The sequence below is a fragment of the Hylobates moloch genome, unplaced genomic scaffold (genome assembly GCF_009828535.3).
Source record: "Hylobates moloch isolate HMO894 unplaced genomic scaffold, HMol_V3 SCAFFOLD_2, whole genome shotgun sequence".
Taxonomy (NCBI): domain Eukaryota; kingdom Metazoa; phylum Chordata; class Mammalia; order Primates; family Hylobatidae; genus Hylobates; species Hylobates moloch.
The window spans coordinates 55,503,976-55,526,433 of NW_026652277.1; the positions used below are offsets into that span (position 1 = coordinate 55,503,976).

The 22,458-nt window shown below is 41.5% G+C and overlaps 1 protein-coding gene and 1 pseudogene across 2 annotated transcripts in view; both read left to right on the forward strand.

Annotated features, from left to right (window-relative positions):
• Positions 1 to 4,329: 4,329 nt before the first annotated feature.
• On the forward strand, positions 4,330 to 5,639 carry LOC116466632 (ribosomal protein uL30-like; annotated as a pseudogene).
• A 6,020-nt stretch (positions 5,640 to 11,659) lies between these two features.
• Positions 11,660 to 22,458, forward strand: part of CCNI (cyclin I) — a 29,099-nt gene continuing 18,300 nt past the window's right edge. The window contains exons 1-2 of one of the 2 annotated variants that reach the window (XM_032149541.2): positions 11,661 to 12,175; positions 21,548 to 21,704. In XM_032149541.2, coding sequence (XP_032005432.1) covers positions 21,591 to 21,704 — 114 coding nt within the window. In that variant the 5' untranslated portion in view covers positions 11,661 to 12,175; positions 21,548 to 21,590. Of the gene's footprint in view, positions 12,176 to 21,547; positions 21,705 to 22,458 lie in introns of both variants that reach the window. The other variant, XM_032149550.2, reaches the window with a different exon arrangement.

Genomic DNA, 22,458 nt, shown 5'->3' on the forward strand with positions numbered 1-22,458 from the left:
GTTTGTAGTTCTCCTTGAAGAGATCCTTCACATCCCTTGTAAGTTGGATTCCTAGGTATTTTATTCTCTTTGAAGCAATTGTGAATGGGAGTTCACTCATGATTTGGCTCTCTGTTTGTCTGTTATTGGTGTATACGAATGCTTGTGATTTTTGCACATTGATTTTGTATTGTGAGACTTGGCTGAAGTTGCTTATCAGCTTAAGGAGATTTTGGGCTGAGACGATGGGGTTTTCTAGATATACAATCATGTCATCTGCAAACAGGGACAATTTGACTTCCTCTTTTCCTAATAGGATTAAAGACTTAAATGTTAGACCTAAAACCATAAAAGCCCTAGAAGAAAACCTAGGTAATACCATTCAGGACATAGGCATGGGCAAGGACTTCATGTCTAAAACACAAAAAGCAATGGCAACAAAAGCCAAAATTGACAAATGGGATCTAATTAAACTAAAGAGCTTCTGCACAGCAAAAGAAACTACCATCAGAGTGAACAGGCAACCTACAGAATGGGAGAAAATTTTTGCAATCTACTCATCTGACAAAGGGCAAATATCCAGAATCTACAATGAACTCAAACAAATTTACAAGAAAAAAGCAAACAACCCCATCAAAAAGTGGGCGAAGGATATGAACAGATACTTCTCAAACGAAGACATTTATGCAGCCAAAAGACATGTGAAAAAATGCTCATCATCACTGGTCATCAGAGAAATGCAAATCAAAACCACAACGAGATACCATCTCACACCAGTTAGAATGGCGATCATTAAAAAGTCAGGAAACAACAGGTGCTGGAGAGGATGTGGAGAAATAGGAACACTTTTACACTGTTGGTGGGACTGTAAACTAGTTCAACCATTGTTGAACAGGACTTCTAGATCCCTGTGGAACCATAGTTCCATAGGACTTCTAGATCCCTGTGGAAGTCAGTGTGGCGATTCCTCAGGGATCTAGAACTAGAAATACCATTTGACCCAGCCATCCCATTACTGGGTATATACCCAAAGGACTATAAATCATGCTGCTATAAAGACACATGCACATGTATGTTTATTGTGGCACTATTCACAATAGCAAAGACTTGGAACCAACCCAAATGTCCAACAACGATAGACTGGATTAAGAAAATGTGGCACATGTACACCATGGAATACTATGTAGCCATAAAAAAGGATGAGTTCATGTCCTTTGTAGGGACATGAATGAAGCTGGAAACCATCATTCTCAGCAAACTTTCGCAAGGACAAAAAACCAAACACCACGTGTTCTCACTCATAGGTGGGAAATGAACAATGAGAACACATGGACACAGGAAGGGGAACATCACACACCGGGGCCTGTTTTGGGGTTGGGGGAGGGGGGAGGGATAGCATTAGGAAATATACCTAATGTAAATGACGAGTTAATGGGTGCAGCATACCAACATAGCACATGTATACATATGTAACAAACCTGCACGTTGTGCATATGTACCCTAAAACTTAAAGTATAATAATAATAAAAAAAAGGCAGCTTAGTTTTTCAAGAATGAGTTTTAGAAATCCTGATTGTGGATTATTTATTTATTTACTTTGAGACAAGTCTCACTCTGTCACCCATGTCAGAGTGCAGTGGCAAGATCTCTGCTCACTGCAACCTCTACCTCCCAGGTTCAAGTGATCCTCCCACCTCAGCTGCCTCAGCCCCCTGAGTAGCTGGGACCACAGGCGTGCACCACCACACTCAGCTAATCTTTTGTATTTTTGGTAGAGATAAGGTTTCACCATGTTGCCCAGGTTGGTCTCCAACACCTGAGCTCAAACAATCCTCCTGCCTTGGCCTCCCAAAGTGCTGGGATTACAGGCATGAGCCACTGCTCCTGGCTTGATTGTGGATAATTTAAATTGACTCCCAAAACATAATTCTTTTCCTTTACTGAGAAGAAATAAGTGTTATAGTAAACATATGTGTGAGAAGACTAAAATAAAACTTGGAGGATTTTTACCCTTCTCTACACATCTTTCCCCGCAAGTGCTTGATAAGTGTGTGTTGATAGTCTGATTACATACTAAATTTGGTGGTTCCTGCTTCTGTTAAATAAAAATTACAGGAGGCCATTGTTTTGGACTAAGCTCCTGCACTAGGCCCCAAAGGACTAGACTAAAAATCAAAACAGTCACCATGCTGAAGTTTCATGTCACCAAACTAAGTTGTTATCTGAGAAATCAGGAGAGAGAGGTAACAGCTAATCTCCCTAACAGGTCAGTTTTAATCTGCATGATAATAAAGTCCTCCCTGGTTTAGTTTTTTATTTTCATATTTATTTTTTAAGAGCTGTGTTTCATTACCTTCCCCAGACTGACCTTGATTTCCTGAACTCAAGGAATCCTCCTGCCTCAGCCTCCCAAGTAGCTGAGACTACAGTGTGTGCATTCCACCACTCCCAAGAAAATTCCCTCTGTTGTAATCCTTAACCCCAAATAACTTGATGCTAACCAATCAGTCATTTTTCTATTGTTCTCTCTGTCCCTGCTTTACAAGGAAAGTGACTTTGAAATGACCAGTTCTTTCTTTGTTTTTGCTTCAGTCCTCTGCCTATAAAGCCAACCTCTTCTGCTCAGCTCACTGGGACACTTAAGTTGTATTTTATGGAATAAATAATAAAATAAGTGTGGCCTGATTCTAGAATTGCAATAAAGCCAGTTGAGGTCTTTAAATTTGCTGTAACTTTGTCCTTTGACAACTCAAAACAGTTCTGGAAAAGAGTAAAATGATAAGTTGTTTTAATGATGTATTTTTATCCCAACTAAAAATAAATAAAATGTGAGAACTAAACTCTGACCTTTTTCTTCTCTTGCCCAAATTCCTATGTAAGGGGACTGGGGATTCATGCCCTATAAACCATAAAGTTTCATTAGAGGGGTTTTATTTAACACCAGATAACATGGATTGTTTTCCAACCTGACTGGCATAACATCACATGACAGACAAAGAGGGAAATCAAAATATTTTAATCCCAAACATGTTTCTTTACCATATCTAGAAACAGCCCGGCAAAGCTGTCTCTTGTGGGGAAAATCTACATTCTCTAGAGAATCCCCTTTCCTTTCCAGGATTTTTTCCTAATCCGGGAGAAAATCAGCAGAAGTCTCGCACTTTCTAAAATCTGGTAAGAAACACTTGCAGACTGTTCTCTCTGAAGCCTGCTACCCGTAGGCTTCGCCTCATAATGGGAACCTGGGTGTCCACAACCCCTTATCTTAACCCAGACATTCATTTCGACTGATTCTAGGTTTTTAGACAACAATTTAATTCTTTCAACTAATTGCCAATTCAAAAATCCTTGAATCGGCTGTGTGGTGGCTCAAGCTTTTAATCCCAGCACTTGGGGAGGCTGGAGCAACCATGCCGAGAGTTTGAGACAAGCCTGGCCAACATGGTGAAACCCTGTCTCTACTAAAAAAATATGAAAATTAGCTGGCCATGATGGCACACGCCTGTAATCCCAGCTACTCAGGAGGCTGAGGCAGGAAAACTGAAAGTCACTTAAGCCTGGGAGGTGGAGGTTGCAGTGGGGCTGTCATCGTGCCACTGCACTCCAGCCTGGGCGACAGAGCAAGACTCTGTCTCAAAAAAAGAAAAAAAGAAAGGAAGGAAAAAAAAGAAAAAGATAGAGAAAGAAAAGAAAATCCTTGAGTCCACTTATTACCTGGAATCCCCTCACCCCCCACCCTCCCTGTTGCCAGTTGTCCCACCTTTCTGGACAGACGAATGTACATCATACATGTATTGATCCGTCTCCCTAAATTGTATAAATCCAAGCTACCACCCTAGGCACATGTTCTTAGGACCTCTTGAGACTGCGTCTTGGGCCATTGGTCACTCCTATTTGGATCAGAATAAATCTCTTCAAATGTTTTACAGACTTTGACTCTTTCCCTTGGCAAATGTTTCTACTGAAGTCTTTTGAGATACAACTTTCAAATAGGTGGTTGCTGTTTCATCTCTGTGGCTCCTCTTAATGAAGCATGAAACCAATGATCCCTTCTGGTGAGACTTTCCTAAATCACTCCCTAAATATGAGAAACCTAAAGCCAGTTTATATTGAGTATTGGCCCAAGTTTAGAAAGCAGCTTGAGGCGGCAGCAGAGCCGCGCCGGAAGTGCGGCACCGTCACCAGAGCGGAAGCTGTAGATGCATTGTGGGAAGCACTTTATTGTCCACAGCCAAACCGCTAGTGTGATGAAACTAACTTACAAGAAAAGGGCTGGGTTTTGTAAATGACACAGGCTCTAAAAAGCTTGGAAGCGCTGCAACTTTTGGCAGGAATCAGGGTTAGCAGGACCTCAGTGGCTCACTGCTGCTAAATGCAGGCTGGCTCTCCGCGTGCTCCAGCGTCAGCTAGAACGGATGTCTCTATGGTCAAGTAAACAGAGTGAGTGTTGTCTTCCCCATGCAGTGGGGTTGTGCAAAATCAGTAGCTGCTACACTAGAAAGATGGTGGAGCAAGGGCAAAGAAAAATCCCTTTGGTTCCAGAAAATCTCCTGAAAAAGGGGAAGGCTTATCAAGGCCTCAAAGCCACCCAGGCAAAGCAGGCACTTTTGGCAAAGAAGGAGCAGAGGAAAGGAAAAGGGCTCAGGTTTAAGTGACTGGAATCATTCCAACATGATTCCTGGCGGCAGAAACATGACAAGGTGCCTCAGACCACTAGAAGTGAAACCTCACGCCTTGGCATTGCCAGATAAACATTCCTTGGCCTTTGTCGTGTGCATCAAAAGGATTGATGGCATGACTTTACTGGTGAAGAGAACCATTGCAAGATTTCGCCTAAAGAAAAATTTTAATGGTGTCTTTGTAAAAGCCAACCCCCAAGAACCTAAAAATGCTGCGTATAGTGGAACCTTATGTGACCTAGGGATTTCCAAATCTGAAGTCTGTCCAGGAATTTTGAATTTTGAAACATGGACAAGCCAAGGTCAAGAATAAGACCATCCCTCTGACAAAAAGCACAGTGATTGAGAAGCACCTGGGGAAGTTTGGTGTCATTTGCTTGGAAGACCTCATTCATGAAATTGCCTTCCTAGGGAAGCAATTCCAGGAGAGCTCATGGTTCTTGTGCCCTTTCCACCACTCAGTGGCCCGTCATGCTACCAAAAATAGAGTGGGCTTCCTCAAGGAGATGGGCACAGCTGGCTATCAGGGTGAATGCATCAATCAGCTCATCCGCCAGCTGAACTAGACTCAGTTGCCAAACGGCAGTAAATTTTTATCAATGAGGTGGAAGCACGCGTTTTTGTTTTTTTGGAAATTTTTATCAAGTATCTTCAGAGAAGATTATTTCCTGCCTTATCTTCAAACACTGGAAAGGAAGGGTCAAAGACAGTAGCTGGCCGGGAACAGTGGTTCACGCCTGTAATCTCAGCACTTTGGGAGGCTGAGGTGGGAGGATCACCTGAGGTCGGGAGTTTGAGACCAGCCTGACCAATATGGAGAAACCCCGTCTCTACTAAAAATACAAAAATTAGCCGGGCATGGTGGCACATGCCTGTAAACCCAGCTACTCGGGAGGCTGAGGCAGGAGAACTGCTTGAACCCGGGAGGCAGAGGTTGTGGTGAGCAGAGATCACACCATTGCACTTCAGCCTGGGCAACAAGAGTGAAACTCTGTCTCAAAAAAAAAAAAAAAAAAAGACAGTAGCTTATGTTCATGGCAAGCACCTCTCATCACAGTCCAGTTCCAAGGAAAAATTTCAGCATTTTCTACATTGGCTGCCGCCTCGTCTGAAATCAGCATATTCCATGGAAGAAGGAGTCCTGCTTTTGTTGCATCTTCTATCCTAGGGTTTAATGTTGGTAAATGAGTAACTCTAGCATTTGTACAAGGTTCCCTAAGACTCCTGCAGCAGTCGACCAAGCCCAGGGACACAATTGAATCTGGAGATTCCTGGGACCTTGTTTTGAAAAAGACTTGAAATACACACAGGAAGAAAGGCACAAAAATAAATGTTCACTTGTCTCTGAAAAAAAAAAAAAAAAGCAGCTTGAGGCTTACTTGACTTATTCCCTCTGAGCACTTTCCCCACTTGATATTAAGGAGGAGGTCTTTATATTATTTGGTGAATGGGGACTTTTATTTCTCTTAATATCTTGATGCCAAGTTGGTTTAGAACATTTACTTCTCTTACATTCTATCTCTGTATAGACAAATGAAAAATATTTTAGAAGTTGTTAAAAGAATCCTAAAGTGTGGGCAGATGCTAAGTGATTATGACAGTAAATAATTTCCTTTGTTCCTGTAGGCTTTAATATCTCTCCTACAAGATAGTACCTTCATAAATTGTCTTGTGGAAACATCTAAAAATGTCATTTAGGACAAAAGAGAATAGAAGCTTCTGTCATTAAACATGAAATAGCCTTGCTTTCTTTACTCCTAAAAATGTAGGCAGTATTTCTAGAAACATTTAATGATAGCGAACCACTTCCTGGCCATCAATTTGATTCCCTTCCATTTTCCTAGACTTCTGAAGAGGTCTCACTTTACACCACTTTGCATTACAGAACAGTCTTTATACTTTTTTTTTTTTTTTTTGAGACAGGGTGTCACTCTGTCACCAATGCTGGAGTGCAGTGGTGCTATCTCAGCTCATTGCAACCTCTGCCTCCCAGGTTCAAACGATTCTCCTGACTCAGCCTCCAGAGTAGCTGGGATTACAGGCACACATCACCATGCCCGGCTAACTTTTTGTATTTTTAGTAGAGATGGGGTTTTGCAATGTTGGCCAGGGTAGTCTCAAACTTCTGGCCTCAAGTGATCCGCCTGCCTCAGCCTCCCAAAGTGCTGGGCTTACAGGCATGAAACATCACACCCGCCCACTGTCTTTATTCTGATAGCTGTTTCTCACATGCTTCCTTACTCTGCTCCTCTGTGATTTGAAGCAAGGTATAGTTTAATGAATAAATTTCAAGATTTTGAAGCAAGGTATAGTTTAATTTCAAGATTTAATATTCTTGAAATAAAACAAGCCTGAAATCCTTTTCCAGTAAAAATCTACTCTTTAGACACACAAATAACTGCATATTAGATTTTTAAAAATATTTAAGGTTAAACACAAGCCAAAAATCACCATAAGGTGACTATTTTTGTCCTAAAATTTAGTGCAAGCCAGAAACTTCCAAGGCAGAGGCAGTAAAGAGCAGTGATTGAAAGCATACCATGCTTTGGAGACAGTCAACCTGGGTTTGAATCCTGGCTGTGCCCCTCTAAGCTATGTGACCAATATTGGGATATACTTTACCTCTTTATCTTTTGTAAAATAGGAACAACAAAAATACCTACTATAGAGGAGTGCTGTGGGGATAAACACAAAAGAATGCAATAAAAATGCTTAGTATAATGTTTGGTACGTAGTGAGTGATCAACATGTATTAGTTATTATTATTCTCTTTCTCCTTTTTCAGAGACAGGGTTTTTCTGTGTTGCCCAGGCTAGTGCAAACTCCTGGGCTTAATGATCCTCCCACCTTGGTCTCCCAAAGCGATTACAGGCATGAACTACCACACCTAGAAATGCCATGTAGAATGGTAGTCTAACTTTACTATTTAGAATTACTGAATAGAAATTATTTACCAATACACGGATAATATGTCTTCTTTATATGTCTTATTTATTTTCTCGGGGAATTTCATAAACTTTTGATTTTTTACAACTACAATTCATTGTAAAAACAATTATTAGTTATTAAAAAAAATATGGCCAGGCACAGTGGCTCAAGCCTGTAATCCCAGCACTTTGGAAGGCCAAGGCAGGAGGATTACCTGAGATTAGGAGTTCGAGACCAGCCTGACCAACATGGTGAAACTGTCTCTACTAAAAATACAAAAATTAGCCAGGCGTGGTGGTGCGCGCCTTAATCCCAGCTACTCAGGAGGCTGAGGCAGAAGAATCGCTTAAACCTGGGAGATGGAGGTTGCAGTGAACTGAGATTCCACCATTGCACTCCAGCCTGGGCGACAAGAGTGAGACTCTGTCTCAAAAACAAAACAAAACAAAAAGTGAATTAAAGTATGGTCTTACAAATGAATACTGAAGAACAAGAATGTCCATACTGGTTGTGCACAGTGGCTCATGCATGTCATCCCAGCACTTTGGGAGGCTGAGGTAGGTGGATTGCTTGAGCCCTGGCATTGAAGATCAGCCTGGGCAACATGACAAAACCCTGTCTCTACAAAAAATACTAAAGTTAGCTGGGCATGGTGGTGCACACCTGTATTCCCAGCTACTTAGAAGTCTGAGGTGGAAGGATCGCTTGAGCCTACAAAGTTGAGGCTGCAGTGAGCTGAGATCACACCACTGCACTCCAACCTGGGTGACAGGGCGAGACCTTGTCTCAAAAAAAAAAAAAAAAAAAGAAAGAAAGAAAATATCCGTATTTTTTGTTCAGACAACTGCAACTAGTTACTTACCCACCTATTAATTACTTGTAATTATATTTATAGTAATGTAGATTAAATTGTCACTGGCAATCTCATAGACAGTAAGATAGTTTTAATAAGGATACATATATAATTAAATGGGAGCTCTTAAAGACTCCTGGTAAATTTTAATTGGTTTAATCTTCTGCCTTGCAACTGGCAATTGGTATTCAGTAAAAGCCATAAAAACATAATATTGTTGGACCTAGGAATAGCCCCAAAGAGGTTATGAATGAAGATGTTAATTGAATTATTTTTGTTTTTCATTTTTTGGGTAGCAGCTTTCTTATTATATAATTCAAACACCATAGAAGTAATACATTTAAAGTGTACAATTCAATGGTTTTTAGTACAGGTTGCGTATCCCTAATACAAAAATCTGAAATGCTCCAAAATCCAAAACTTTTTGAGTGCCAACATGACACTCAAAGGAAATGCTCATTTTGGATTTCCAGACTAGGTTGCTCAACCAGTAAGTATATAATTTAATGCAAACATTTCCAAAACTGAAAAAAAAGTCTAAAATTCAAAATACTTCTGGTCTCAAATATTTTGGATAATACTCAACCTGAATATTCAGAGTTGTGCAACCATCAACACAATCAATCTCAGAACATTTTTCTCACCTCAAAAAGAAACCTTAAAAATTTAGTTGGGCATAGAGGCATGCACCTGTGGTTCCAGCTACACAGGAGGCTGAGGCAGGAGGATTGCTCGATCCTGGAGGTCAAGGCTACAGTGAGCCATGTTCACACCATTGTACTCCAGCCTGCAGCCTGGGTGACAGAGCAAGAACTTCTTTCCAAAAAAGAAAAAAGAAAAAAAAGAAACTCCTATATCATTTAACTATCATCCCCTAATCCCATGCTTGTCCCTAGCCCTAAGCAACCACTTCCTTACTTTCTGTCTCTATATATTTGCCTATTCTGGACATTCATATAAGTGGAATCATATAACATGTGGTCTTTTGTGATTGGCTTCTTTCATTTAGCGTACTGCTTTCAAAGGTTATGCATGTTATAGCACGTATTAGTATTTTCTTTTTATGGCCCAATAAGATTCCATTGTATAGGTAGGGTGTGATGGCTCATGCTTGTAATCCCATCACTTTCAGGCTGAGGAGGGAGAATTGCTAGAGGCCAGGAGTTTGAGACCAGCCTGGACAACATAGGAAGTCTCATGGCACTCCAACCTGCGCCACGGAGCCAGACCCCATCTCTTACAAGTAAAAATTCGATTGTATATAGATGTATCACATTTGATTTATACATGCGCCAGCTGATGAACATTTAGGTTGTTTCATCTTTGGCTATTATGAATAATGCTAACATTTGTAAAAAAAGTTTTTGCATGGACAAATATTTTCATTTCTCTTGGGCATATATTTAGGAGTGGAATTTGCACTATTCTTATTGGAGTGAGAATCAGAAGCAACAATGGAATTACGTCACACTCTCAATAGTATTATGCATAAATGCTACACTCTCAAGAGTAACATGCAGAAAAATGGTGGCTTTGTTGAATGAAGACCATATAATAATAGGCTACATGAAGTGAAAAGAAGAAAAAAAAAGGATACAACCCACTTGAAATCCTCCTAGGGCTTCCCATGGGACTTCCCATTCCTTCTTCTGTTCTACGGCATCTGTCCTCTGCTTCCACATCCTGCCTCAGTTGTCTGAGGGCCAGCCACACTAGCTTTCAGAGATTTTTAGAACGTCTCAGCTTCGGAGCCTTTTCACATAACTTCCTCTGCTTGTATCATTCTTTGCCCAGTGGTTTCAAGTCTCATCTTAAATGTCACTTCTTCAGAAAAACCTTCTCTGATATCCCAAACCAGGCGAAAGGCAAATGTTTCCATAGCAGCCGGCGATTTTCCATCTTAATGGTTTTGATACCAGAATTGTTTACTTGGTCAAATATTGAGAGCCTTTTATACGCAGGGGTAGAGGGTGAAACAAAACACGCAAGATTCCTGCCGTTTGCGACCTTATATTCTAGGGAGGGGATATATGCACAAGTAAACAAGTAAATGTACTTGGTAATTTTACATAGTGATAATTAGCTCAACGGTTTATCCTGTTTGGACTGTTAACTCCATGAAGGCAGGAGCTATGTCTGTCTTGGCTACTTCCAGTTTGCTAAGAGTCTCGCCACTAAATAAGCTCAATACATGTTTTTTCACTGACAGTTACAATAACTATATAAAAGACAGAAATGGAAAAAACAAACGAGACTTCTATAAATGGTTGAGATCTAGCTCTTCCTCTTTCAAAACTCTGTAATACTACATATTTTTAAATAATTAAAACAATTAAAATAGCAAAAAGTTACCGTTTGTACTAACAGAACCCCAAATAAAACCCATTTATGTCACCACACATTCGTTAAGCACCTGGTAATAAAACCTATTCAGAAATACTCAGACGTGTTGGTTAAGTGGATAAAATCCCCTTGGCGCATTGCCAAGCAGGTTCCTCGCCGTCAGCAGCATAATTTATAGTGTTTCACTGAGGCCTTAAGCACCCATGATTTGATTCTCCCTAATTTTCCAATTTCTAAAACCCTTTAGAATCTCCCTCCACCCATACGATGTGGCAGCGAGAAAAACCGCAATTCTATTTACATGTCAACGGTAAGAAGAGAACACATAATATTTTGCCAGGTCAACAAATCTGCAAGATCTCCACCCAAGAGATCAGTAGCCCCTTCCCAGTGAATCCTTCTAAGAGCTTGGAGACGAGTAGGGCTAGATAAAACCAAGCTGCCCTAAAGCTGGACCACAGGAGCGGACCGTGAGATCCCCTCCCCCAAGCGCAGGGCTCCGCCGCTTCTTTCTTCCCCAGGCGCATGCGCAGCGCACTCTCCGGCCACCGCACGCCTCCTCAGTGGGGCCGGGAGACGCTGACGTCACCGTGCGGTCTGCAAGCAACCCTTCCGCTCCTTCAAGGAAAATGAGTCCACGGACCTTAAGCTTTTCTTAGCCCCCCAGAAAATGTCCTTCCTCCTTCCATCCTAGTGCCAACGACTTCCCCAGCCCGTCTCCTTTCGGCCGCACTTCTCTGTACTTTCGTTGGACCGGGAAGGCGGCGGGGAGGAAGAGGAAGGGTGAAAGACCAATTCCGCGTAGTTGACAAAAAGTGGACGAGTCTAGGAATCGGTCCGCGAGGGCGGAGCCGAGGAAGCCGGCACTTCTTCTTCCCTTCCCCTCCCTCCCAGCCTTCCCCGCGAGCGGACGCGGCAGCGCCTCTGTCTCGCTTTTTCTTATTTTTCCCCCCTTTCCCCTTTCTTTTTTTTTTCTTTTCTTTTTCCCCCTCCCCCCCTTTCACCATTTCCCCTCGGAGGCGCTTTCCCCGGGCAGGGGCAGAGCCGGTCTCACCCCCCGCCTCTCCCCGGCCCCCGCCGCCCTATGGCGGGAGGGAGCCCCCTCCCCACCCGGGCTCGAGCGGCGGCGGCCTCAGGCCGGGGGTCATCATGGAACTAATTCGCTGACCGACCCAGCGGCTGCAGCCGTGCGTCCCGCTCGAACGCCAGCGCCCGCGCCCCCCGACCCGCTTCCCCCTCTTCTCCCTCCTCAGTTGGCCCCGTCGTCCCGCGCGCACCGCCTCCGCGCGCCTAGGAGAATGAGGTGGTAACGGGCCCCCGGATGACCCCGCGTCACCACTGTGAGGCCTACAGCTCTGCCGGGGAGGAGGAGGAGGAGGAAGAGGAGGAGAAGGTGAGGGGCGGGGGCGGGGGGCTCGTCGCGTCTCCGCGGCCGGCGTCGGCGCTGGGGCCCCACTTCTCCCCCCGCGCCGCCCCAGTGGCAGCGCCCGTTGCCGTGTGCTGCTCGCCGCAGAACCACCCTCCCCGCATCCCCCAGCCCGGGGAACCTCGGGGCCGCCCTCTGCGTCCTCTCCGGCCCAAACCGACCCGGCACCTGCCCACTTGAAAACGGCACTACTGTGTTCCTTTTCGGGCCAATTTTTCTGTCAGCGAGTAACTTTTTTTGTGGCAGCGGCAAATGAGCTACTCTGTAGTGCGTGTTGGAGGCTCTACGAGCCTGTGTTAATACACAAAGAAGGGGACACACCCCCACCCTCAGGTTGAACGATTCTGCGGGGACACCAGGAGGATTACTAACTTTGCACAGCAGACTGAATGCCAGATGAATGGGGTGAACCTCCGGTGCTGTGAAATTCGGGGGAGGGCAACGTTACCCAGGGCTTGGGGCGGGTGGGTGGGGGGAATACGGGGGAGGTGAGATTTGAGTTGCGCCCTAAAGGCTTGATTAAATAACTGGAATTTGAAAGGAGGACAAAGGGGCCTCCGTTGGAGCTAGGGGGCTCCGTTACAGATCCTTTTGGCAGAAGCTGACAATTGGGTACCAAAACAGTGGAAGGTGTTTCGGGAGGTAGGATGGATTCAGACTCTGAAGGGGTTTGAACTAAAATGTTTATGTTTTATTCTGTCAGTGGGGAGCCACTCGACTTAGAGCAGCGGAGCATTACAGTAATGACGTTAAATAACACTTGATGAGGCTTACTACCTGCCAGGCATTCTCCTAAGTGGCTTGCAATTCACTTAATCCCTCGAAGGCTGGTAGTAGGAGCCTCATCTTACAGATGAGGAAAACTGAGACTCCACAAGATTAAGTAACTTTCTCCTTAGGCAACACGGCTAAAACCCAGTAGCCAGAATTAAGTCTGACTCTACACTGTGTGGTCTCTGTCCTGAAAATGAGTTTGTTAAAGTAACTGTTATCTGCTGCTAGCTTTTCCAGGTCATTTGTGGCAGATGAAATAGAAAGGATTGGACAAATAGATTAAATAATGGACGGAATAGATTTAGATTGGCTAATCTGGGACCAGAGAATCTCCGAGAGATTGAGTCCCTGGACTAGAAATTTCTTGATACCGATGAAGGGCAGACTAATACAGTCAGCATGTGTTAGGGAAGTTCAGTAATGATCTGCAGTTACAGGTAGTTTATGTGGTAATGTGACATCCTAGTAGGTTAGAATGGAGCTTAGCATGTGTCTTGGTCAAGATTGGAAGCTGAGTGTGTCCGTGTTTTACTTTGATTGTGTGATACATTAAAAATGAATATTCATCTTCCTGTGTATGTTTCTTCGTCTTTAAAATGGACATTATGGCTGAAATGGTGTAGTAAGAAAAATAAAAAACTAGAAAAAGGGCTTCCCACAATTTCATCAAATTGTGGGAACATTACATGAGTTAATATGGCATAGCGCTTTGAACAATAGGTAATCAAATAGTAAGCACTCAGTGCTTTTCCTTATTAAGCTGTTTACAAGTGAAGCTATTTATTAGGCATATGCTCAACTCTGGAGATTAACATCAAAGAATTCATTATTAGGAAAGGCAAGTTTACCAATAATCATCACAAAGCAACTAAATGTAAAAGTAGAATTATGTCCAAGTACAGATGTTGGAAGGCAGGGCACAACTGCACAAATCCAGAGTGTCTTACAGACTGATGGCTACTTGAGGAAGGGAAGTATGAGCTAGAGGTATGAAACAGCAATGCTTGTACAGCCATGGAGATTGGGAAAGAGCTTACACTTGGAATTGCAAATACCTTTAATTCATTGTTTCTAGTGCATAAAGTCAAGGAGGGAATAGTAGAACTTCAGTTTCTTGTATGGCCACATTAATCCCTCCTTTCAGAAGAGGAACTAAGATTCAGAAGTCAGCACTAGTACAGGATTATTAATGGAGTTGGTATGATGATGATAGCAAATACAATAATACATATTAGTGAAGTTGTTTATATTGTATACCCAGCACTGTGCAGCACTTTTCCTCAGAGGAGCAGGGGGCCCTGTATGTATATCTGTAATAGTTATGCTGTACAATAAGTCTTTTATAAACTATTACCTCAGACGTTAAGCTATTTGATAACCGTGGAGAAAGAAGCGGCAGCAATTGAGAGAATGGGAGGAGAAATGTGAAACTGGCATAAAGTTTGATGCGTGTAGAATATGCCAACTAACATACAGTCTTTTGTTATTTCCTGCTTTTCTGAAAAAGCATGCCAAGTTGGATGTAACCAACAATAGGCATACAGTAACAAAACATAACTATATAGTTCTGTTAAAACAGTAAAATTGTATTTTAAATGTTTGCATTTTATTTCTTAGCAGAATTTATTAATCCAACTCAAAATGTGTTTTACCCATTAGAAAATAGGCTTGTGCACTGTCAGTAAAAGAAAAGCCAAGCCCATGCTTTCTGTCTCATAGTATGTCTTATTAGTCTTGTCTTTTCTTCTCTCTTTATGCAGAACATACATTATGACTCTAGACTGCTAAATATTTCACAAGAATAGTAATATTCTCTTACAGAATCACAGCAAAATTTTCAATTTTGGTAAATTTAGCATTCGATACATTGACTTGTGTAATCTACCGTCCCAATTATCTCATTTGACCCAATAATGACCTTTACACCATTTGTCTCCTTCCAGTACAGCATCTAGTTGAGGGTCAGGTATTGCAGTTTCTTTTTTTTCTTTTTTTTTTTTTTTTGAGACAGTCTCCCTGTGTCGTCCAGGTTGGAATTCAGTGGCATGATCTCGGCTCAATGCAACCTCCACATCCTGGGTTCAAGCGATTCTTCTGCCTCAGCCTGCCGAGTGGCTGGGGCCACAGGCGTGCACCGCTACGCCCGGCTCATTTTTGTGTTTTTAGTAGAGATGGGTCTTACCATGTTGGCCAGGCTGGCCTTGAACTCTTGGCCTCCCAAAGTGCTGGGATTACAGGCATGAGCCACCCCGTGTGGCCCATTTTTCTATGGCCTCATTTAATCTGCAACATCCCCAAAAGTATCCCCCATTGTTTTTGTCTTGCAATTATTTGTATCCCATGTTAATTTTTTTTTTTTTTTTTTTTTTTTAAGAGATTGGGTCTCACTTTGTTACCCAGGCTGGAGTGAGGTGGTGTAATCATAGCTGACTGCAGCCTCAAGCTCCTGGGCTTACGTAATCCTCCCATCTGAGCCTCCTGAGTAGCTGAGACTACACGCAGGTGTGTGACATCATGCCTGGCTAATTTAAAATTTTTTTTGTTTGTTTGTTTTTTGTTTTTGGTGGAGACAGGGATCTCGCTCTGTTGTCCAGGCTGGTCTCAAACTCCTGGCCTCAAGTGCTCCTCTCCTGCCTCACAAAGTTCTGGGATCACAAGCAGGCGCCACCATGCCCTGCCTTCTGTCCTGTTTTTAAAAGTTTAAGGAAATTTTGCCACTTTTTACTTTTTCTTTGTTAGCTTTCTCTAGAGTGAGTAAAGAGTGATTCTTTTTTTTTTTTTTTCGGTTGTATTGCATTGATTTCTGAATATTAAAACAAGCTTGCATTCCTGGAACAAATCCCACTTGGTTATGGTATATAATCCTTTTTTTATTTATTTGCTGGATTCAGTTTGCTAGTGTTTTGTTGAGAAATTTTGCATTTATGTTCAGAATAAATACTAATTTGTAGTTTTCTAGTGATGTGTGTCTGGTTTTGGTAGCAGGGTAATAACTGGCTTCAAAGAATAAGTTGGGAAGAATTTGTAAAGATTGCTATTCGTTTTTCTGAAAATGGTTGGTAGAATTAACCAGTGAAGCCATCTGGGCATGGATTTTTCTTTGGCAGTGCTTTAAAAAATTAACTGTTTAGATCTTTGGTTTTACAAATACTCAGCTTTTTTCTTTCTTTCTTTCTTGTTTTTTTGGAATCATCTCACCAGTGCAGCTTTTTACTTCCTAAGTTTTGATATTTTGTGTTTCTGGGAACTGGACCATTTCATCTAAATTTTCCAATTTAGTTGCACACAATTGTTCATAAATTCCTTCATAATTCTTTTTATTTTTGTAAGGTAGGTAGTGTCCTCTTTTTAGTCTTGATTTTAGTAATTTGTCCTCTGTATTTTCGTGGTCAGTCTAGCTGGCTAAAAGTTTGTCCATTTTGATCTTTTCAAAGAATCAGCTTCTGGTTTCACTGACTTTTCACTCCTGTTTTTGTATTCTCTATTTCATTAATTTCCATTCTAATATTTAGTATTTCCTTGCTTCTGTCTTGCTTTAGGAACAGTTTACTCTTCTTTTTCCATTATCTTAAGGTGGAAGATCAGGCTATTTGAGATATCGTTTTTTAGGACAGGCATTTTCAGGTATTAATTTATTTCTAAGCACTGCTTTAATTGTATCTGGTAAGTTTTGGTATGTTATATCTTCATTTTCACTCATCTCAAAGTATTGTCTAATTTCTCGTGTGACTCTTCTTTGACCAGATACTTTTGTTTTAAAAAAAGTTGTTACAATATAAATATTTGAAAGTCATACTGAGGGCTTTAGTTGTAGGCGATTGGAGAACAGGAATCCATTGAACCTGATTTACTTCTTTTTACATGATTCTACTTTATGTGTCTCTCTCTGTACCCATCTAAACCCCCTAAAAATAATCTTGAAACCTAGTGAAGGAACTTGAGTCACTAGTGACAGTCAGTTGTTGGGATAGCTTGTGAAGGCTGGTGGATCCATTTTGTTGTAGCTAATGGCGTGAAAGAATTATTAAAGTTTTAAGGTTTTTAATAGGAGTTTGGAAGAAACCTTAGAACCTATGAAGTCTAATCTTGACTCAAATAGCTGTTTCTTCTAAATATCTCTTGACAGTCATCTAGTTTACATTCCATTTCTTTTATATAGAGAGAGAGTTTCACTGTGTTGCCCAGGCTGGTCTTGAACTACTGGGCTCCAGTGATCCTCCTGCCTTGGCCTCCCAAAGTGTTGGAATTACAGGAGTGAACCAGAGCACCTGGCCTACATTCCATTTCTAATGTTAATACTTATGTCTGCATTAGAAGAAATTATAGTGAGCTTGCTTACCAAATTGTGGAAGATCTGAGAAAGGCACCAAGGCAACAAAATTGGAATCTCAGAACATCTTAGCAGTATGCAACAGGGATAGAATATAACAAGATGACCTTTTTTCTTTTTTCTTGTTTTTTCCTTTTTATAAAGAATATTTTTAAGGTTGTGAACAAGGATGTGTCAAAAAAAAAAAAAAAAAAAAAGGGAAGTACCCAAACCCCACACAGAATGGGTTGGGGCAGGTAGGGGTAGAACTGGCTTAACAAGGAACCTGAGAAAGTCTCTTAAGAGTTTTTGTTGACCGTAAATTATATCTGAATTGATACTGAGGTGTGGTCTTCAAAAAAAAAAAAAAAAGCTAATGTGGGCCACGAGTGGTGGCTCATGCCTGTAATCTCAGCACTTTGGGAGGCCAAGGCAGGCAGATCACTTGAGGTCTGGAGTTCAAGACCAGCCTGGCCAACATGGTGAAACCCAACTCTACTAAAAATACAAAAATTAGCCATGTGTGGTGGTACGTGCCTGTAATCCCAGCTACTCAGGAGGCTAAGGGAGGAAAATCACTTGAACCCGGGAGGTGGAGGTTGCAGTGAGCCGAGATCGTTCCATTGCACTCCAGCCTGGGCAACAGAGCGAGACTCTTGTCTCAAAAAAAAAAAAAAAAAGCCATTGATTTTAGACTGTATTTATGGTAAAACTAAAGCTAATTTAGAAGAGGCAAAATATCGTGAGGAGCTATCGAAGTTTTCAGCTATGAAAAAGATGAATTGGTGAGCATGATAGCACCCTTCAAAGATTGGAAAGATTAGTGTGAAAGAGATTAGATTTTCGTAGGTTAAAGTTCTGAACAAGGATGTATCAAAAAAGGTACCAAAACCCCACACACAGTGGGTTGGTACAGGTGGGGGTAGAGTTTTTTTTTTGGTTGTATGTTTTTGTTTGGGGCCCCAGTGGTTGAAACTGGAACAATTGGTTGGGTCTCTGTTCTGTCGAAGTACTGTGCTGTGGACACAGTGAGTAGTAAAAAAAAAAAAGAATACTTGGACACAGGAAGGGGAACATCACACACTGGGGCCTGTTGTGGGGTGGGGGGAGGGGGAGAGGGATACCAGTAGGAGATATACCTAATGTAAATGACGAGTTAATGGGTGCAGCACACCAACGTGGCACATGTATACATATGTAACAAACCTGCACGTTGTGCACATGTACCCTAGAACTTAAAGTATAATGAAAAAAATATATATATATAATGATATTGGCAGATGTGACTGCATAGGGATTTCTTTATTTAGAGACAAGGTCTCATTCTGTTGCTGGGGCTGGAGTGCAGTGGCATGATTTTGGATCACTGCAACCTCAGCCTCCCAAGTGGCTTGGACCACAGGCACACGCCACCACGCCTGCCTAATTTTTGTATGTTTTATAGAGATGGAGTTTCACCACATTGCCCAGGCTGGCGTCGAACTCCTTGACTCGAGCAATCTGTCCTCCTCAGCCTTCCAAAGTGCAAGGATTATAGGCCTGAGCCACTGCGCCTGGCCAGGAATTTATAACGTAGTTGAGGAGTTAACAGAAAGCTGCTTTATGACATGATTAAAGAATCAAGAGTTTTTAGAAGAAATTACCTTTGAGATAGGTCTTTTTGGATTAGTATTAGTTCTTTTTCCTATTTACCTTTTGTCATCTTAGTATGAAGATATTTTATGCTAATTATAGAAGATTTGCAAAAACTCAGGCGTTTAAAGACGCAAAAATTAACAAAATCATAATTGAGTTAACCAGAATTAGTCTCTAGTAAATTGAGAAGCAAGTAGGTAGCATATGTGGAATGGTACATAGGAAAGAGGATAGTAGCTGGAGTTGGGATAGAATGTGGAAATTAAAGAAGTGGTTTGCTATTTTTTGCTTTTCCAAATTTTTTATTTTTTAAAAAATTGGAACTTTTTACATGTTAATTCTGGATATTTAAAAAAATTCTCAGAGCCCATGAATCTGAAGTATGTAATACAGGTACATAGTTTACAGGTACATAGTTGAGAAAGTAAAATTGTTAGTGAAATTTATAAAGAAAAACAGCATTCACCTACGCTAGGCCTTTCTCACCTTTTTCTTACTCTGCAGAGGTTAACTACTCCCAACTCTTTCCTCCTTGTCCCGTTATTTAGCATCACATTTTCAAATAACTTGCTCTACTGCTGTTTTTCGACATTTCAGTTTGAGATATTTATGGATTTCCTACTATGAAATGTAAAGATGTGGCGTTTATTTTACTCTCTCCCAATATCCATAGTTATGTCTCCACATCCTCCCAATGTAGTTTTATCATATTGTGATCCCTATCCAGTATTTTCATTATTATTGCTGTATAAATATTGTGATATATTATTTACTTTCTTAAGCTCTTCTTTCTGAAGTTAATTACCTTTTTAGTTGCTTACCTTTCAACAAATCCAGCTAAGCCTCTTCACATTCTTTTTTGTTTGTTTGTTTGTTTTTTTTGAGATGGAGTCTTGCTCTGTTGCCAGGCTGGAGTGCAGTGGTGCAATCTAGGCTCATTGCACCCTCCATCTCCTGGGTTAAAGCGATTTTCCTGCCTCAGGCTTCCAAGTAACTGGGATTACAGGCGCCTGCCACCATGCCTGGCTAAGTTTTGTATTTTTAGTAGAGACAGGGTTTCACCATGTTTTGTCAGGCTGGTCTGGAACTCCTGACCTCGTGATCTGCCCGCCTCCACCTCCCAAAATGCTAGGATTACAGGTGTGAGCCACCATGCCTGGCCACCTTTTCACATTCTTTAGCAGTTTCTTAATCCAATTTTCTACACACAGTCAAACCTCAAGTCTGTAGTTTGCTGCTTTTTTTTTTTTTTCTTAAACCTAGAAGCCTGCACCGTGGCTCACCCCTGTAACCCCAGTGCTTTGGGAGGCCAAGCCAGGAGGATTGCTTGAGGCTGGGCAACATAGCAAAACTGCATCTCTACAAAAAAAAACAAAATTACCTGGGCTTGGTGATGTGCATCTGTAGTCCCAGCTATTTGGGAGGCTGAGGCAGGAGGATCACCTGAACCCAGGAGTTCAAGGCTGCAGTGAGCCACTACACCACTGCTCTCTAACCTGGGCAACAGATTGAGACTCTGTTTCCAAATACACATAAACATAAAACCTAGAGACATTTCTCTTGGACTCTATGTTGTCTTGCACTGCTAAACTTGCTATTTAGACATGCTGCCCATTTTAGAGTGCTAGTCAATGTACTGTGGAGCTTTCTAGGTGAGCACTGTTCAATAGAACTTACTGCATTAATAGGAATGTTCCTTTTCTGCACTGTCCAATATGGTATCCACTAGCCACATCTGGTTATTGAAGTAAGGCTATTGTGACTGAAGAAATAAATTTTTTTTGGTTTGTTTGTTTTTGAGATGGAGTCTCACCCTGTTGTCCAGGCTGGAGTGCAATGGTGTGATCTCAGCTCACTGCAACCTCTGCCTCCTGGGTTCAAATGATTCTCCCGCTTCAGCCTCCCGAGTAGCTGGGATTACAGGCACCCGCCACCATGCCCAGCTAATTTTTGTATTTTCAGTAGTGACGGGGTTTCACCATGTTGGCCAGGCTGGTCTCCAACTCCTGACCTAGTGATCCACCCGCCTCAGCCTCCCAAAGTGATGGGATTACAGGCGTGAGCCACTACGCCTGGCCAGTTTTTAAATTTTATTCAGCGCATATTTAAATATCCACAGGTGTAGCTAATGGATACCGAATTGAAAGCACAATTTAAGATTTCATACTGGAGGGGATGGTTTCATACTGAAGAAGTGGGAATGGGTAGGATTTAATGTAATATATTTTCTTTTTAATGAAGGAAAAATTTTATTGGCCTTATCTGATTAGGTTTTTAAGAGGAATGTTTGGAATAACTACTTCTAAGAATTCCTGGTAAAAAAGCCAGTGACAAAGTTTTGACAATTTGAAACAGTAATAACATGTTTTGATCAGAGTCCAAAGGTTCCATCAATTACATGGCCTTGTTTTTATTCTCTTTATAACTGAATTTCAGATTTCAAGTGTGAATGTTTTAGACAACTGATTATTTTGGTATTTTAATATGATATTTTAAAGAGCTATAAAATCCTATAGTGCCTCATAGCATTCTTAATTTTGTTTTATAAGTTGCTTAATTAGTACTTTATATAATGCTACACTTATTCTATAACTAATTTTAAAACTTACTTGATTTTGTAGGTAGCTACATCAAGCTGGGTAGCAGGCAGATCCAAAGGATATCATGAAGTTTCCAGGGCCTTTGGAAAACCAGAGATTGTCTTTTCTGTTGGAAAAGGCAATCACTAGGGAAGCGCAGATGTGGAAAGTGAATGTGCGGAAAATGCCTTCAAATCAGGTAATGATTTTTCTCTTAAGACAGATGAATTTTATTAGAAATAAGCATACCACTGCCATACATAATAATATCTTGACACTACATTGGAAGAATGTGTACCATTTAAGGATGTGCTGTATTTGAGAGACATCTCCCTATTTCTTTTTTATGTAACAGGGTCTCACTCTGTCATCCAGTCTGGAGTGCTGTGGCATGATCTCAGCTCACTGCAACCCCTGCCTCCCGGGCTCAAGCAATCCTCTCACCTCAGCCTCCTGAGTAGCTGGGATTACAGGCGCATGCTACCATGCCTGGCTAATTTTTTGTATTTTTGGTAGAGATGGGGTTTCACCATGTTGCCCAGCCTAGTCTGGAAGTCCTGAGCTCAAGCAGTCCACCAGCCTTGGCTTCCCAAAGTGCTAGGATTATAGGCGTGAGCCACCATGCCCAGCCTCTTCTTTTTTAAAAACTGCTGCTCCTACTGTAGCCTTTTCTTTCTGAAACAAGAGTTAACTGTTTTTGTTTGTTGACCTGTTTTGTTGTCTGAGTTACAGCTTTAGGAAAATAGTTAGGTTTGTCTTCTGTCATCATAAGCTATACTAACAGTAGTAACCTTCTTTAGATATATAGTTTATAGTTAGCCACAGAGGCTGAACATCTTCATACCATTGTCTTTAGTCAACTAAAAACCTACTCTTTCATCAATAGCGATAAGGAGTTCATGTGAACTACTAAGGTAATACCAATGTTGGAAGCTTTTTAGAAGATAGCCAGC